Source organism: Gossypium hirsutum, chromosome A11 (genome assembly GCF_007990345.1).
Source record: "Gossypium hirsutum isolate 1008001.06 chromosome A11, Gossypium_hirsutum_v2.1, whole genome shotgun sequence".
Classification (NCBI taxonomy): domain Eukaryota; kingdom Viridiplantae; phylum Streptophyta; class Magnoliopsida; order Malvales; family Malvaceae; genus Gossypium; species Gossypium hirsutum.
The window spans coordinates 6,475,584-6,492,365 of NC_053434.1; the positions used below are offsets into that span (position 1 = coordinate 6,475,584).

The 16,782-nt window shown below is 33.3% G+C and overlaps 2 protein-coding genes and 1 pseudogene across 3 annotated transcripts; all 3 read right to left on the reverse strand.

Annotated features, from left to right (window-relative positions):
* Positions 1–4,042: 4,042 nt before the first annotated feature.
* Positions 4,043–8,282, reverse strand: LOC107922987 (SAGA-associated factor 29 homolog A). Its single transcript, XM_016853188.2, has 9 exons — positions 7,834–8,282; positions 6,462–6,555; positions 6,163–6,239; positions 5,487–5,596; positions 5,314–5,396; positions 5,183–5,236; positions 4,610–4,763; positions 4,448–4,461; positions 4,043–4,269 (listed from the first exon to the last, which is right to left on the reverse strand). The coding sequence occupies exons 1-9, from the start codon at positions 7,949–7,951 to the stop codon at positions 4,167–4,169; spliced, it is 807 nt and encodes a 268-aa protein (XP_016708677.1). The 5' UTR covers positions 7,952–8,282; the 3' UTR covers positions 4,043–4,166.
* An 874-nt stretch (positions 8,283–9,156) lies between these two features.
* Positions 9,157–11,497, reverse strand: LOC107923539 (SUPPRESSOR OF GAMMA RESPONSE 1-like; annotated as a pseudogene).
* A 574-nt stretch (positions 11,498–12,071) lies between these two features.
* LOC107924671 (protein kinase PVPK-1) lies at positions 12,072–16,358 on the reverse strand. Of its 2 annotated transcripts, none has more exons than XM_016855223.2 (3): positions 15,892–16,358; positions 13,987–15,575; positions 12,072–13,031 (listed from the first exon to the last, which is right to left on the reverse strand). In XM_016855223.2, exons 2-3 carry the CDS (start codon positions 15,429–15,431, stop codon positions 12,158–12,160), a joined length of 2,319 nt encoding a protein of 772 aa, XP_016710712.1. In that variant the 5' UTR covers positions 15,432–15,575; positions 15,892–16,358; the 3' UTR covers positions 12,072–12,157. The 2 variants fall into 2 exon arrangements, with proteins under 2 accessions (XP_016710712.1, XP_016710711.1); XM_016855222.2 differs by having other exon boundaries at positions 13,987–15,455; positions 15,892–16,357.
* Between the last annotated feature and the right edge of the window lie 424 nt (positions 16,359–16,782).

Below are 16,782 nucleotides of genomic sequence, written 5' to 3' on the forward strand. Positions count from 1 at the left end.
ATTAATTTTAAAAAATTAAGTTAAGTTAACTGTTAAAAATTAAATAATTCAGTTAATGCAGTTAATATTTAATATAGATATGTTTATTTAAGATTTTTAATACTTTTAATGCTATTTTACTATTTAAAATAATTCAAATTTTATTTACCTAGATCAAATAAAACACAAATAAGTAATTAAAAAGAATTTATTATATCCTTTGAAATTTCCTATGCGGTAAAAGCAAACAAAATGGAAAAAAAAAAAGAAAAAAAACACTCGCCAAAGTCTTCTTATTATTATTATTCAAGACTGTTCACACATTCTATGCCGCGGCTATTCGCAAGCAAAATACATTTTAATCATATATATATATATAAAGCGTAGATCCACCGGCCATGCATGTAGCGTGTTAAACCTTAGAAGTAAAAGAGTCCGAGTCCGGCAACAACGGTAACAGCACCAACGAAACTGGAGGCTTTGAGAGAAACGGCACTAGATGGTGATGGAGCGAGAGCACCGCCGTTTGGTGTAGGAGGGGAACTGCTAGTGCCAATGGAGGAGGAGGGAGATGAGGCGGGAGATGTTGAAGGCGATGAAGAAGAAGAGGTCTTGGGCACATCCGCCGCATAAGCCCCAACAACGGCAATGAGAACAAGGGCGACGACGAGCATAACTTGGCGAGCCATCTTTATTTGCTGGGTTAAATTTTAAAAATAAAAGAAATATAAGTAAATGTTTTTAATGTGATTCAAGGGAAATGCAGTAATATATTCTCTAATGTAAATAGAGAAACACTGCAAAACGGTTGAATGCTTTGAAAAGAAGGCAGAGGCTGAGGGTTTGTATAGGGAATGCGAATGTCATCGTGGCTTCTATTTTGGTAAATCAACCATTTGGTCTACCGATTTTCGTGGGGTTTTTATTTATTTATTTAAATTAGTTGATAAATAAGGGGGTAGTTATATATTTTTCCATATTTTTAGATTAATTGGGTGTTAGTGTTCTATATTTTTACGGTTCTAAATTTGAAAAATATATTTTATGAGTAAATATATATATTTTTGAGCTACGTGAGTAAATATATTAAAAACTTTTTTATGTTAATATTTATAATATTGTATAATTAAATATAAATATAAATATAAATGTGTTGATTGAATCTTAACTCGATTGAAATGATGTCAATGTAGGAATACGTGACTTTGAGTGCACTGAAGCGCATTATTCTCTTAATTTTGTGAAGGAAAAAGACTATAAATAGTTTTAGATATTGTGTAAAAAAATATGAGTTAATTATAAAAATATTAATATAAAAATTTAATTATAAGTAATTGGAATCTATATTTAAATTATGCTATTAGTCCCTATATTTAGTAAAAGTTATTGTTTTGATCCTTATATTTTTATTTGGTTATTTTTTATCCTTATACTTTTTAAATTTTAAAATTTTAGTCATCACCAAACAATAATTGTTAAATTCATTAAGTAAAGTTCTGCTATTTTCAAAATCTGATTCGTCAAATATATTATCATATGTTTAATGCCATGCCAGCTTATTATTTTCACACATTATTTGCTAAAAATCCAATTAATAGATTACCGACTATCATTTGTGTTAACACTGAAATTTCAAAATCTGAAAAGCATAGAGACATAGAATGATCCAATTGGAGAAAAAATCTAAATCTACAGCAGTACACATCCTATTAGACTAGTAATTAAGTTTAATCTAACAAATTTAACAATTCAAAAAATACAGGAACTAAAATTGAATAAATAAAAATACATAAATTAAATCTACAATTTTTGTAAAATATATGAACTAATAGCAAAATTTAACCTATAAACAAAACAAAAGAATTTGTCACTGAAACTTGGAAAGTTATATATTCTATAGTTAAATATTAAATTTATAAAAAACAATTTGTTATTTGAAATTATAAATTATATTATACACTATTTAAGAGCATCATCGATATATTACACTCGTTCTTTTATAAAATAATATCATATTTAAATATATTTTTATATTTATATATATTATTTACTTTCTTTTACGTGAGTATAGCATCATAATTTTTAATATCTGTTTTTTGATGTTATGCTTAAAATTAGGCATAATCTCTCTCCAATCCTTAAATAAAATGAATATTACGCTTCAACGCACTTGAACCCACGTCTTTTTACACTAGCAACAACGATGATGTCAACTGAAGTAAAACTTAATCGCTTGATATCTACATATTTAAATATATCTCATTCAATATAATATCTTTCAAATGGAAAAGTATTTCACTAAAACGAAAACCAAATTGATAGTAATATTTTCAGAAGGTAAAAATTATTAGAGTGTGTTGGGATTTCTTAAAAATAAAAGAAAGTTAAGTAAATGAAAGGAAATGATAAAACAAATGTGATTAAGCAAAAAGGGAATTGGGAATCTCTTGTTTTCTTTTATTTTTTAATACCTCAATTTGATGGAAAGAAACATAAAACAAACTAGATGATGTAAAAAATTAATTTTGTTCTTTAAAGATTTTATTATTAACAATTTATTTTTAATTTTGCAAAAAAAAAATTAAAAGAACTCTTTTATCGTATCAAATGTATTTAATATTTTTTTATAGTTAGGCATATATTTATTAAATTTGTATTTAAAAAATTAACAATCTCGTCATTAATTTTTATCTTTTATGAAGAATATTGGTATTTTTCTATAATATTTAATTTAATTTAATTTTGTTATTAATTATTTATATAAAGAAAATTTTCAAAAAAAAATTATATATTTCATTTCCTTTCCACAATATACCCAAGCAAAAGATGTTAAAGAGTTGTTTTCCGTTGTAAATTTTAACTATCCGAATAAGAAATATATACTTTCCGTTTTTTAACATTTCCCTATTAGTAAATTTTATATTTTAGCCACTCAACTTTAAAAATTTACTAAATTGTTACTGAATTATTTAAAAGTTTTTATTTAAGTAACTGAAATATTAAAATCATCGTCGTATGATCTTTTTTGTTCACACCATTTACACCAATTGAAAGCTCTCACTTCCCTTCTCTTCTATAGTTTAGTTTTTTTTTTACGAAACAACTTTGAACATTATGAACCTACGAACTAAATTCAAACAGCTTTCTTCTCTGATCTCCGACACTGATCCTTAGATCGACTTAGATCTAAGGTATGTTCTATTCGTCAATGGATACTAATACACTATACCAATTGTCAAATTATCGCTTAGAGCTTATTAACCAAACTTAAAAAAGGAAAGAAAAAAAACTTAATAACTCAATGACCTAAATAAAAACCTTCAAATAATTCAATAATTTAAATGAAAATTTTTAAATAATTCAATGATCATTTTGTAACATTTTTAAATAATTTGACCAAAATATAAACTTATTAATAATTTAATGACTTAAATGTTATTTGTTCTAATTATATTTATCCAAATATAATGTTAGCTTTCCCTTACCTTAAAAAAAAAAAACTATCCAACCGAGGAAAAAGGATATTCTTTTCCCTTGATTTTCTTTTGTAACATGGGGTTAGTTTTATCCAATTTTTTATGACAAAAATAAAAACCAAAAATAAAATTATCAATTAAATTAAAACCTTATGGGATCTAATGCTATGACAGAAACGGACCATAATGAGAATTGAGACCTTTCCACCTAAAGCTTTTAGAAATTCCCATTACTCTTAAAAATGTTAATTTTAATTAAATCTCTTTTGAAAAATTTATCAAAATTAAAAAGTTTAAAATTTATTATTAAATCCTCCAAAAAATATTAAATTAATATCCATCCGCCACTAATGTACTGTGTTAAACCAAATCAAGCTTAAACTAATTCAATCGGTAAAAAACCGATATACAACAGGAAAAGAAGCCGAAAATCCTTTTTATTTTTATTTTTATTTTTTTCCAAAAACAATTATATTTGTTTAACAAAAAATAATTTTTTAGAAGATTTAAAATTCATCTCACAGTGCTTCGATTTGGAGAACGGCAGCCATTTACAAATAATCAATAACTGAATTAACAATCACTAATAGATATAACAGTGACAATCTTTCATTTACTAATCCAATATGACGTGAAAAATCAGGATTTAAATTCACAGGTTTAAACGCCAGCTATATAGCTCTAAATTATACACATTTTTATACAAAAATCTCATTGCCGATGTCCTTCCGGCAATTGAACCACCTTGTGAAACGGTACCGTCCGCTGAGGCAAAGCTCCATCTTCCTCGTCATCGTCGAATTCCAGTAAATACCTAGACAAATAACCCATATTTAATTAACTAATAATAACAATAACAAACAGTCCGAAATGAAAAGTTCATGCTCGGATACGTGGAGAAGATCGATAAAACGAGGAAGAACATTATTAGGCGGACAACAAGTGACCTATTTATCTGCTACATTAGGGCAAGAATTGAGGATGTCACTTACTCATCTGATTTCCTCTGGAAAGACAGAAATGGTTGACAGCCCCCCATCGGTACACACAAGAAATTAGTGGTCAGTTCAATATATAAAAAGTAAAATAAAAACCGGAGCAAATGACCCAGAATCAATTTTCGGGCACTGATGAGTGATGCATGGAATCATCACCTTTCGAGGAGTGCTGATGACAGTTGCCTTATACAGTGCGGTTGTTCCAGGATAAACGGCCAAAACTTGTCTCCCGGCAGGGAATTCTGGAGTACTAGCCGGGTCGTTCCGCTTCGGGAATGGTATAATGCAAGATGCAGGCAGCTTGTACTTCCTGAAGTTGCAATAACAAAAACCGAATATTATTTGTACTTTTTCAAGTGTTCTTGAAATCTATGCTGCTCTGACTTCTCATTTTTAATCATTTTTCTTTAAGTAACTATGTCCAACACCCGTATCCGACACATCCAAATATAGGTAATATAACTCAAAATTACAGTTATAGCATGCTGTCATCACAAATAATTGAGCCATCATTTCTTATGTTTTAAGATATAAAAAGGTCGAAAAAATGAACTCTAGTAGTATACAAGTAAATTCCTAACTGATTTCCAATTCCAGTCTTAATTTACAGAAACAATAAAACATGATAGAGCCCCTTCTTACCAGTGAGTAACAAACTCGAACAAGCATAATATAGAAAACTATTTTTATGCAACTTAACTTAAAAAGAACTAAAGCATAAAAGCGTACTTTTGGCCACTGCCCTCTTCCTCATCACCCGGCTCCTCGTCGAGTACTTCAAATCTGCGAATGGGAAATGAAACCTTAACCAAGAACAAAGAAGACTCCAAATGGAAACATCTTACAGGAACCATACTTACTCTTTTGTTTTCTCGTCAAAATTTATCACTTTTACGACAAACCACTCATCCTTCTCAGCATCCGAGGTGACTCTTGCAGCCACCTGAGTATATGAACGCAATAAATTAGGTCTAAGAACAAATATCAATACAAATCTGGTTTTTTATGTTTGCTACATCGTCTAAAAACTTACCTGCTCATCTTTGAGACTAACAAATGCCTCGATATGACTCCGCATTGAAGGAGAAAGGCGAGAAATATCCGAATCAGACTTCATTCTTTTCCTTTTCTGATCATTACCATCTGCAGTTTGTTTAATGTCAGCCACATAAATAGGGAAGTTCCGATACTCTTATGCTAATATCCAAAATCCACAAAAAGAAATGATTTTTCCTTTTTGGCATATCTCATACATTCAATGTTCGAGTTTTGGAAGAATACAAAGAACATAAACACTTAATAATTTCAACTACACAAATAATTCGGGACCTGTAGTCATATCACTTCAAGAACCTTCATGCCATCAACCAAGCAAATGTATGTTTCATTAAACAACTCACCTATTGTACTTTCCGATAGGAGAAAGAAATGACATAACATGGAGAAAATCAAATCATACAAGATTACAGCATTATCTTAACATATTTTTCATTATTAAATAACCACGGTTAAAGGGTAAGTCAAGTGCTTGGTTGCCTTTTCTTTTTTCGCGATAAAAAGCGAAATGTAAAAGAAAAAAGGTGTGAATATCTAAAAAGCAAAGCACCAATCAAACCAAGCTTAAATGTTGTCATGCAAAGGGAGAAATGAATATAGAGGTTAAAGCAATCAAAATGTCTGATATAGACATATTTGGCAGCAGCACGTACCCATCTTTCTTCGTTGTTGTCCCGGAGGTCCAGATGGCAAGAAAGTATCAAGTTGACTTAGTAACAAGTTCGAAATCCTGTATCAATGCCATAACAATGGGTTTGTCAAAAACAACAGAAATGGTACTGGAAAACATAAAAGGCTAGACAGAAAGTTCGTTTCTACACTGGCCCCAAATACCAATAGAGAAAGAATTGTGAATTTGCAGTAGCCCGGGTTTACTAGAAAATGTGGAGGGAGAAAGAGAGAGAAGGAAAAAGCAAATTGTACAAGACTTCCTTAGAGATAATGAGCATACGTTACTTCTCTTTCCGAAAGATCTCTAGCTTGAATATATAAACTTTTCAGCCTCGATAATGAATTATCGCCGGGTTTCTCAACTACCTCAGGAGCTGCATATACATAGAAGTTCTAGATTAGTTATAAACGGTCACTATCAGTAATAGTTAAACAAGAATAAGGCCAAAGAAGGTTAAAGAAGAAGAAGGAAAACGATTCTCGAATCTTAAACAATACAATTTAATCATTTATGTCCCATACTTTAAGCAAATTTTCTCTCCATTAAAGGTGTAGTAGATCACTTCATGCAAGACAACAATTCAAAAAGCAATTATATAAAGTATTTGCAGAAATCTCTAAGCTTCAAATCTGGAACTTTTTCACGCGGTGGGTTGGGATCAAGGATGCACAAAACGAAACCACAAACTTGACAATGCCTCTTGTAATTTCTGTTATGACTTTTAAATGATAATAAGTAATGGATCTTGAAATTCCTGCTATGCTTCTTCTATACTCCTGATTAGGCCATCCGCATCCAAAAAACTGCTGATCGAACTTAAACCATATCAAATTGACTACAACATATTTAGTGGTCCAATCCATACAGTTAGTTGTTAATTTGTAGAATATTCTGATTTCTGATATCTTTTGTGCAAACAATCTCAAAGTTACAATATGAATGATGTGATAATAATGAAATTCTGAACTAAAACAACTCAACGAATAATCATGAGGCTCACTAATTAAAAGGTAAATCATACATGAAGATTTGACCATTAATCGCATGCAAATTTGACCACTCTCTAAGACATAACGAATAATGCCGAAAAACAACACAACTTTGATTCTCCATGAAAATTAAGCCCCATGAGCAGCCATGTTAGCTGAATATCATATTTTGTTATCCTAGAAGCAAATCCTTAACACCAAAGTTAGATGACACAGATAACCACACTTAGCATTAAACCTCAATTTAGATCATAAAAACCTAGTAAACTACTTCACCATAAAACAAATGCAGCTAACTTTTAAAGCAAAAGTCAATAGTCAAACTGTCCTATCTTTTGTTATTAAGATTATCTCTAATTTCCTTTTCTCCTAAAAACGAATATATATATATTTTCATGGATTAAGCGATCAGCAATAATGTGCAAAAATGTTAGCTTATTTATCCAATAAAATCCATTATCAACAAAATTTAAGATCTTTTAAACCAAACCCACCTCCAAAATCAATCTTTTGAATGACACAATAAATACCTAGAGAACCAAAACAATTATATACTGTAATAATAATCTAAAACAAAATCCATTAATAATAGGGACCAAATGAAACAACCCAGATCATGAAATTTGAAGCTAAACAAATAAAATAGGGTTGAGAAATTTTACTAGCTTGAAGCTTCTTGTGAAGCTTGTTGATTTCGACAAGCACCTCTTCTTGTTCTTTCCTTAACCGATCGAGTTCCCTCGAGTTTTCCAAGATTGAAGCAATGTCCGGAGACGACATCGTTTCCTGTTTCCTCTCTTCGTCGGAAATACAATGTTGCCGGTTTTGCCAGATTACTTTCAAGTTCGAAGCTTGGATTTTTTTTTTCTTTAATGAATCAAATCCTTAATTTGATCAAAAAGTAACTATAATTTTTTTTCAAATGAAGTTTGAATAAAATATTTATAACTCAATAATAATTGATATAATAGAAAAATAAACGGTGATAGGGGGCTTCTTTTACCTCAGGAAAAAGGAAATAATAATAATATCAAACTTGTAATTTTTAAAAAAATAGAAGTTAATGGTGGATAAAATTTTGACCTTTTTGTACTACTTTACGTTATGGTCATGCCCTAATTATTGACACGTGGGAGAAAATATAAATGGTTTTTTAAGTCTAGATTTCCATCTTTGCCACTTGTTAGATTCAAATGCCAATACTAAATAAATAAATAAAAGATTCAAATACCATTCTTCTCTGGTTTTTTCTGGCCTCGCTTGAATTGAAGTTTGGGCAAAATGGGGAAAGAATCTTTTGGTCCAAAAATAAAATGGAAATGTGTTATAAATAAGGGCGTAAAAGGAACATAACACCTCAAAATTTCCTGTCATGGTTGAATTGAGTAATTTAGTGAATTTAATTTAATTATTGTGATACTTAATTTAAATAGCTTAAAATTTTAATTAGATATTTTATTTTGATTAATATTGAGAGGACCTCAAATTTATTTTAAAATAATTTTTTAAAATGTGATTTATAAAAATAAACAGACTTTTCAACTATGACTAGTATTATGCTTGAGATTTTTGTTCTCGATTTTATGGTCGAATTTTATATCTCAATCCCTTGAAGAGCAGAATATTTCACTCACCTAAGGAATGTAAGTATTTGCTCTTGATGGTAATTCAATCCATGCTTTGTAAATAAAGTGGGTACCACCAAATAGAAGCAAGGGATAAAACTCTAGCATGGATACAATAAGCTATTGTTGTAATCGACTATTTGTACAATAGGCAGCACTTATGAAACTTCTTTCAAGAAAGCTGAACTCCTCAACAATTAATATTAAGATTTTTTAGTCCTAATATTAATTTACCAGTACTCAATTCTTATGCAATTCTTATACTCTCTCTCAAGCTCAAACTGAAAATGAATCTTTCAATTTAGCAAGCTTGCTCGACTAAACAAGATTATACTCTAATTAAAATCATTCAGCGCGATAATTCTATATTCGAATCGTATTCATATTTTTTATGTTATTTGTTCGCACACAAAATACAAGAATGAAACTTTAACATTTGACATAGAATAGGAGTTCATATCATCGGAAACTGACGGAGAGCAGTCCGGCAGTGCCGGTGGGATGAACAACTTCAAGAGCCTCAAACAGCCATGAAAGAGATTCAAGGAGCTCGAAAACTTTGACTTTGTCATTGGGGTACTTCACCTCTGCAACATCCTCCTCATAACTGGTCTAACCATGAACTTATGCTTTCCTGGGAATCAAATTGTAGATCCTGCAAAACATATGAATGAGAAAATTTCGAGATTTTTATGATAATCATATGATGAACACTTTGAAAGGCTAACTTACAGATAGTGACACATCTGGTGGTGTATCAAATTCCAAGTTCTCAAGCTCGGAAATTCCGCAAGTGCATGCATCTTTGTTTCCGGCCGACATCTCCATCATGAACGGCATACGAGACTCGATCCTTTACCGAATTCTTTACCTGCAGGGAAGAATTATCCAAGCAATTCATCTCGGAATTTACAGCAGCCTGAGATTCCCCAGCCAACCATAATGGATAAATGATCCTCACATTCAACACCATGGATCGGTAGATTAGATCCTTCTGCAGCAAATTTTGATTCCTGTTCCACAGTATCCAACTTTGGTGAGGATCGAATGAATTCAAGTGACAAAATTTCTTCCTTTCAATTCATAAACAGCAAAACTCCAAGTACCTGGTGCACCTTTTCGTCAATGTCACCTTCATATATTATTGATTTCCATGGCCGAGGTGGACTCGGAGTCATCGTTTTCGGGGTCCTTGGACTCGCACGAATTATCGAGTTATCCGAATCTTCCATCCTAGTAACGCCATCATTCTTATCAGTCTGTTTTCGTTGTTGATATGAAATTTTAGAAACCACATAATTCCCACCAACTTCTACTTCTTCAGCCCCTAAATGGTACTGATGCATCACCCAATTCGACTTTTCGGGCTTGTGAGTTCGGTTCGAACGTTTGTAGAGAACCATGATCTTCTTCCAGCCCTTGCGAACTCCATTTTCTATGACAGGTTTGGTCTTTCCGGTCTTATGCCATCGAACATGCTCCTCGATCGTACTATGTCGGTTCTGGATCCTGCGGCGCTTTCGCTGACCAATAGCATAAGCATTGATGGTTTGATGAAAGAAGTGGATACTACTCCCATCTTTCTTTACACCTGCAAAAAAAAAAAAATTAAAATTATCATCAGAATCAAATTTGTACACCATTATAATTATGTTGGGCATGGACCCTTACCAGGGAGATTTTGAGGATGAGTGTAGCAGATTCCTTGATCCTCGTTCAGTGTGGGTATAAACTCGTCGATAAAGGGGTGTGGTTTTAAGTCTCCGATGCCACATTTGGCAGCTAAATGCTGTAAAAGCTCGATATCGGAGGGATCAAATTTCACTCCAATTGGAAGGCCAGGCCACTGAGGCGAAACCTACATAAAAAAAAAAAAAAAACAGCTTCAAGGTGGACGTTACTGAGGCCAAAAATTCATGCTATGAAACACTCGAAGTGTCGAACTTACATCACTATTATCAATACGGTGATGACAGTTCGGACATTCACGAATTGCTCCACAGTCAGTGTCAGTGATTTGAATGGCGTTTTTTACTTTCTTTGCAATTGATCTACTGTCAATGAACCAGCTTCTGCTGCAAATTACAATTGTTTTTTGTCAATAAAGATGCAATGAAATATGGAAGAATTTTCCATTAAAATCGTATCAATCTGTAAGAAATAAATCATGGCATGTTTCATTAGGTTGAATTGAAAAAGGGTTTCTTTTTAACTGAACTATGGAAGATCTTTTCCATTAAAATCATATCAACCTCAACAATGCAGCTCATAAAAGATGATGAAACTCAAGCATATAATAACCCCCGTAAACATTCAAACTCAAGTGAAAACAAAAAAAAAAAAAGAAGAAGAAGAGGAAGAGAAAAACAGAACTTTATTAGAACCAAAAAGAAAAAAGAAATTATTTTCTTTGGGAATTGGATTTTCAAGTTAAATTCCATGAATTTATATAAAGAAAAACACCCAGAAACCAAAATCATCCCCATGTCAAAGAAATTGAAGAAGAGATTACTTTTAATCTCACATAATCGAATTAATTAATTAATTAATTAATTGGATTTTCTTAATTAATTTCTTAACCTTACCTCGCCATGAACATGAACAAAAGAAATACAGAGTCAGAAGAAGAGAGTGTGAGCGAAGCTTTTAAGCTCTCAACTTTTGAGTGAACTCGAGTGAACTCGAGGCAGAGACAGAGCGGGAAACGGTTGCTTCGGAACGGGATAAGAGATTCGGAAGCTGAACCTCAGCTTCGGGGAAAGACATATGTAGGTCCCACCGTTGACTGAACCTAGATCCAAATCATTCTATTAACGACACGAAGCTAATATCCGAAGACTCCTTGGCAGGTTCGAAATGGAAAGCAGGTGTTTCATGGCATTTTTGGTAATTAACTTGAATTTCCTACTTGCATCCCAAGTTTTAAGATAATGCGAACGTTGGTCGGTTGGAACACTTTGAATTTATCAGCTTCCCATTTCCATTTATAAAAAACAATTAAAAATTTTAAGAAAATCACATATTAGTACTTTTTTTTCCCTTTTACTTTTTTTTTATTTGGTTGAAATACCACTGATGCTTACGCGATTAGCATTATATTATCATTATTACGACAACATTGTTATGTCATCCATTGTTGATTGTTTGAATTCATCAGTGTGATAATTATGTATTTTCATATTTATTTTATACTTTTTTTTATATATAGAAAAATAGATTAATCGACCAATGATTTGCCCGGTTAAATGAGTATATTACACCTGGATCAATAGAGATTGAGCAGCAACTTGTGATTCCTCATTTCTGTTCAAAGAGATGTTTACAACACTGGTTTCTAAGAAAGGAAAAATAATCACAAGAATCAAAAGAAATCAATCTCTAAATAATTTCCAGAAGGCTTCACATCTAAACCCGGAACCATGTTATTCGTCGGAGCTTTTGCCACGTTGGTTCCGGCAAAAAAATCCGTCATGGACGGCTTTGGCACCTCTGGCGGATTAGCACATCGAATGAGTGCCCAATTCACACTCTGAAAGAACGGATGCTGTTTAACTTCAGTAGCCCCACGCCTATATGCAAGCCGATGCTGTGGTTCCTTTACAAGTAAGCCTCGGATTAAGTCCTTCGCTGCAAAGCTCACATTTGGATACTCTGGAAATCTCAATGGCTGGCCGATCACGTTAAACACAGTTGCCTGGTTCTCGGCTCCCTTAAACGGGGTTTTTCCAAACAAAAGTTCGTATAGAAAGATCCCAAACGTCCACCAATCGACAGCACTTCCATGGCCTTGGCCTTTAATGATTTCAGGTGCCAAGTACTCGTGAGTGCCAACGAAGGACATTGATCGAGCATTGGTAGGTTCTGCAATGAGCTCAGGAAGAGGGCTAACTTGCTGATTCGTTTCACTCTTTATTTTGCTCTTCTTTTCTTTCTTGGACTTGCTAGGAAAAAGACGCGGTCCGAAACATGCTGGTTGGATACAATCTGGCTGCATTACACAGGTTGGCTGGAGGCATGCAGGCTGAGCACAGTACACTGAATGTTTCGACGCCAGAGTCGAGTTTGAAGATTTAACCAGTGTCGGCGAGACAGAACATCTTAGTGAGAGATCGAAATCCGAAAGCATTATGTGTCCATCTTCTCGAACCAAAACATTCTCTGGCTTAAGGTCTCTGTAAATAATCCCAAGCATGTGCAGATACTCCAAAGCAAGGAGAACTTCGGCCACATAAAATCTGCAAAGCAACAGAGGAAGATCAATGCCAATAATATGGACGATCTTTTTGCCGCAATCCGTTCATCGTACCGGGCCTAGTTATCATCCAATATGTTGAAGAACACAACTGATTCAAATTGCATGTCGTAAAAACTAGATGAGTGGGATAAGAACATGAATACTTCCTAAAACATCTGATATGAAGAAGCCTGAACTAACAAAACATCAATCAGGGATCACAGCAAACAAACCTGGAGAAGATGTTATCGAAAAAAGTTGACTATAATTGAGACTTAAAGGAAAGGAGGGATATAAACAGCCTAATAACTCCAAGAACAGCCAAAAGGTGTGTTTAGAGCCGCCAACTAGAGATGATAATGTTATGGATTCAGATTCGAGCAAAGCCACTAGATACAAGTTATTCCATTTTCCACATAGGAGGTTTCTTGTTCTTATCGTGGTAAAACCAAAATTGTAACATGATTTCCCTAGCAGTGTTGTATTGTATTAAGGACAACTGTGTCGGACACAAGTACATAAAGGGAAAAGAAAAAGGTGGCTTCCTAATCTTACTGTAGTAACAACAAAATTGCAACATTGAGTTTCCTATAAGTGTTGTATTGTAAACCTGATGGGGCAATAGAGTTAACAGGAAATGGATCCACAGGTTTCCATGAAAAAACCTTAAATGCATGCAGCAGTTATGTTAGAAAATGCAGTAATGCAAACTTGAATATTATGCTGCTTCCATTCTTCACATAACCTGATAAGGATATAGGGATATCACCATACTCACAGTGGACAGTTGTCCATGTTCGAAACTTCCACCCAAGTCCGAGTAACATAGCTTGAGCATAAGGAATAATGAATAAAGGAGACGTACCCGGACAGGGGTACAGATATATGACCTTCAAGAGTCCTCCAAAGACGGGAAAAATTAACTTCAAAAAAGCATTTGAAGAGCGACAGCTAACCTGGCAGCTTGCTCTGAAAAGTACTTTCCAGGTTGCCTTTGCCTGAGAGCATGCAAGTCTCCTCCGGGACAAAACTCCATAACCAAGCAAGAAAGCTTCTCTGTCTCAAAATGTGTATACAAGGTGGGGAGGAATGGATGATCCAAAGATTGGAGAATCTCCCTCTCTGTTTGGGCTCTAAGAAGCTTTTTTCGACTTGCCAAAAGAGCTTTATCCATAACTTTCATGGCGAAATAAGTATTGGTGCCAGTCAATTCAGATTGATAAACACTCCCTATATCCCCACATCCCAGTTTCCTCAACACCCTAAAGTGCTTAAAGCCCAACTCTCCTTTCCGTGATCTAACAGCTTGAATTGCAGCCCATCTTATATCATTTGCTTGGTGGGGCTTGCAAATGGCACTGATTGAACAACTTGAGCTGCTTTCTTCACTAATATCACTGCAATTGCTCCCCCTATTGATGCTCGTCTTCCTACTCACTTCACCGCTTTCATCACTGCTTGCACATTCACTAACTTCTGTATTGGTGAAACTTTGTTTAGCTTCGGCATACAGAGATCTGGTGCACATACTACTCGAACAACTCACACAAATGCTTGGTTCTGATTGAGATACAATGTGGTTGTTCAACTGAATAGCAGTGGGCACAAGCTTTTCATCAACGGGATGTTTGAAGGAAGACTTGCTTGCCATTGTCGAAATCTTTCCCACCGATTCGGATTTCACCTTGCTCGAATCATAATAGTGTACACCAGGCACAGTTTTTTCAGATTGCAATGAACGAAAGGAGTTAGAACCCTTATGATCATCAATGGGATGTTTGAAGGAAGATTTGCTTCTCACTGATTCAGATTTCACCTTACTCGAGTCATAATAGTGTGCACCAGGCACAGGTTTTTCATATTCCAACGAAGCGATGGAATCAGAAGTCTTATGATCATCGATGGGATGCTTTGAGGAAGACTTGATTGCAGTTGTCAGAATCTTTCCCACCGATTCGGATTTTACCTTACTAGAATCATAACAGTGTACACCAGACACAGTTTGTTCGTATTCCAATGAAGCAATGGAATTGGAACTCTTATGGTCATCAATGGGATGTTTGAAGGAAGATTTGCTTGCCACTGCCAAAATCTTTCCCGTCAATTCGGATTTCATCTTGCTTGAATCATAATAGTGTTTTGCTATATTAGGCATTTCTTCACAGACCAAGTTGTCATCGGCTGTTTTGCATGAATGCTTTTGAGAGCCAATTGAACCATCATGATGTTGAACGGTCCTTACACCATGATATGCAGAAGAAAGCCCTTCGTTTTCAGATTGTTTCGGTAATGGAGGCCGAGAAGGCCGCCTAGGTATCCCGGATGTTGAAGGAGGGTCATTGTTTCCTATACCAGAACCTAGATTCTGATTCTTTGATGAAGAAATAGCAAGGGATTCCATTGAACAATTCAACAACACCTATCACTGCCAAACCAAAGTGAAATTCAGCAACGTTCAACTTTTTTTTTCCTCTACATGATAACTCTTTGATAAAGCCATTAATTGCAGAATCAACCAACTTAATATCCCAAATGCACACAAAAACTGTTACAAAATACAAAATAATCGAATGCTAAGAGAATCAGTTCAAAACCAAGAAATGAAAATTTAAAACAGCAGTCTTAAATTCAAAACAAAATATAATCAACTAGCACATCTTACGATTAAAGAAAAGACCAAATATGACTACAGATATACTAAGAAATCAAAAAACTGTATTTTAACAATCTTAATATATATATAATCCTTGGTTACTAAGAAAATGCATGAAAAACGAAACAAGCTTAGTGTGTCTGCGTCTATGAATGTAATCTTGATCGATAAAGAAAAAGAAAATTTAAAGAGGCCAAAAGCAAGTTACCTGATCATAGAACAGATAAAAGAATGCAGGACAAGGTGATATCTTTCATGAAATGAAAAACCCAGAAATTACTAAGGAGACAAAAGCTCTTCTTTGAAGAGAAAAAGTGAAAAGAGCTTTCCTCTATTGTTTGGGGGGTTGATTTTGCGTATTACAGATCCGATCCAAACAAGAGAAAAGAAAGAAAGCAAAAAAAAAAAAGGAGAAAGAATCAGAAAACAATGATAATAACTTCGTTTTAAACGAAATCTTAATTTATGGATGGAAGTTGATGTTCTATGTTATTTTCCGTCGCTTTTTGAAAAAAGAAGAGAAAAAACAAAGCTAAACTTAACAATTAACGAAGATTAAAGCCGTCCTTTATCCTTGGATTGGTCTTCCTCTCAACTCAAGTCTCAGGCATAAATAAATAAAATATAAAACTCTTAAACTCTTTTCTTTTTCTTTTTCTTTTTTTTCCTTTCTTTCTTTTACTTTATTTTTTTGTTTCCTTTTTGCTTTGCTTCCTCACTTTTCTTGCTTTTGTTTTGTTCTTTGGCCACCCTACTTTTTGATAATCTCCCTCCTACTACCAGCGTTCGGTTTTTTTTTTTATATCTTATGCTTATTCATTCATTATATTCGAATTTTTGTAATTATTTTTAATTAATATATTTATGTATTTAGTGTACAAATATAAATTATTAAAGCACTTTTTGCATTCATATTGTATTGTGTGTTATGTTTAAAATTATCATATATTATCTTTTAAGGAAGCCATATATGCTTTTTATTATTACTGATTTAAGTTTTTTTTCAAATAAAATATTTTCAAAACTGAGTTTTTACTTTGAAATAAAAAATAAAATAATATGTTTTAGTTTTCATGGTTTTTAAAAGCATTTCTTAAAA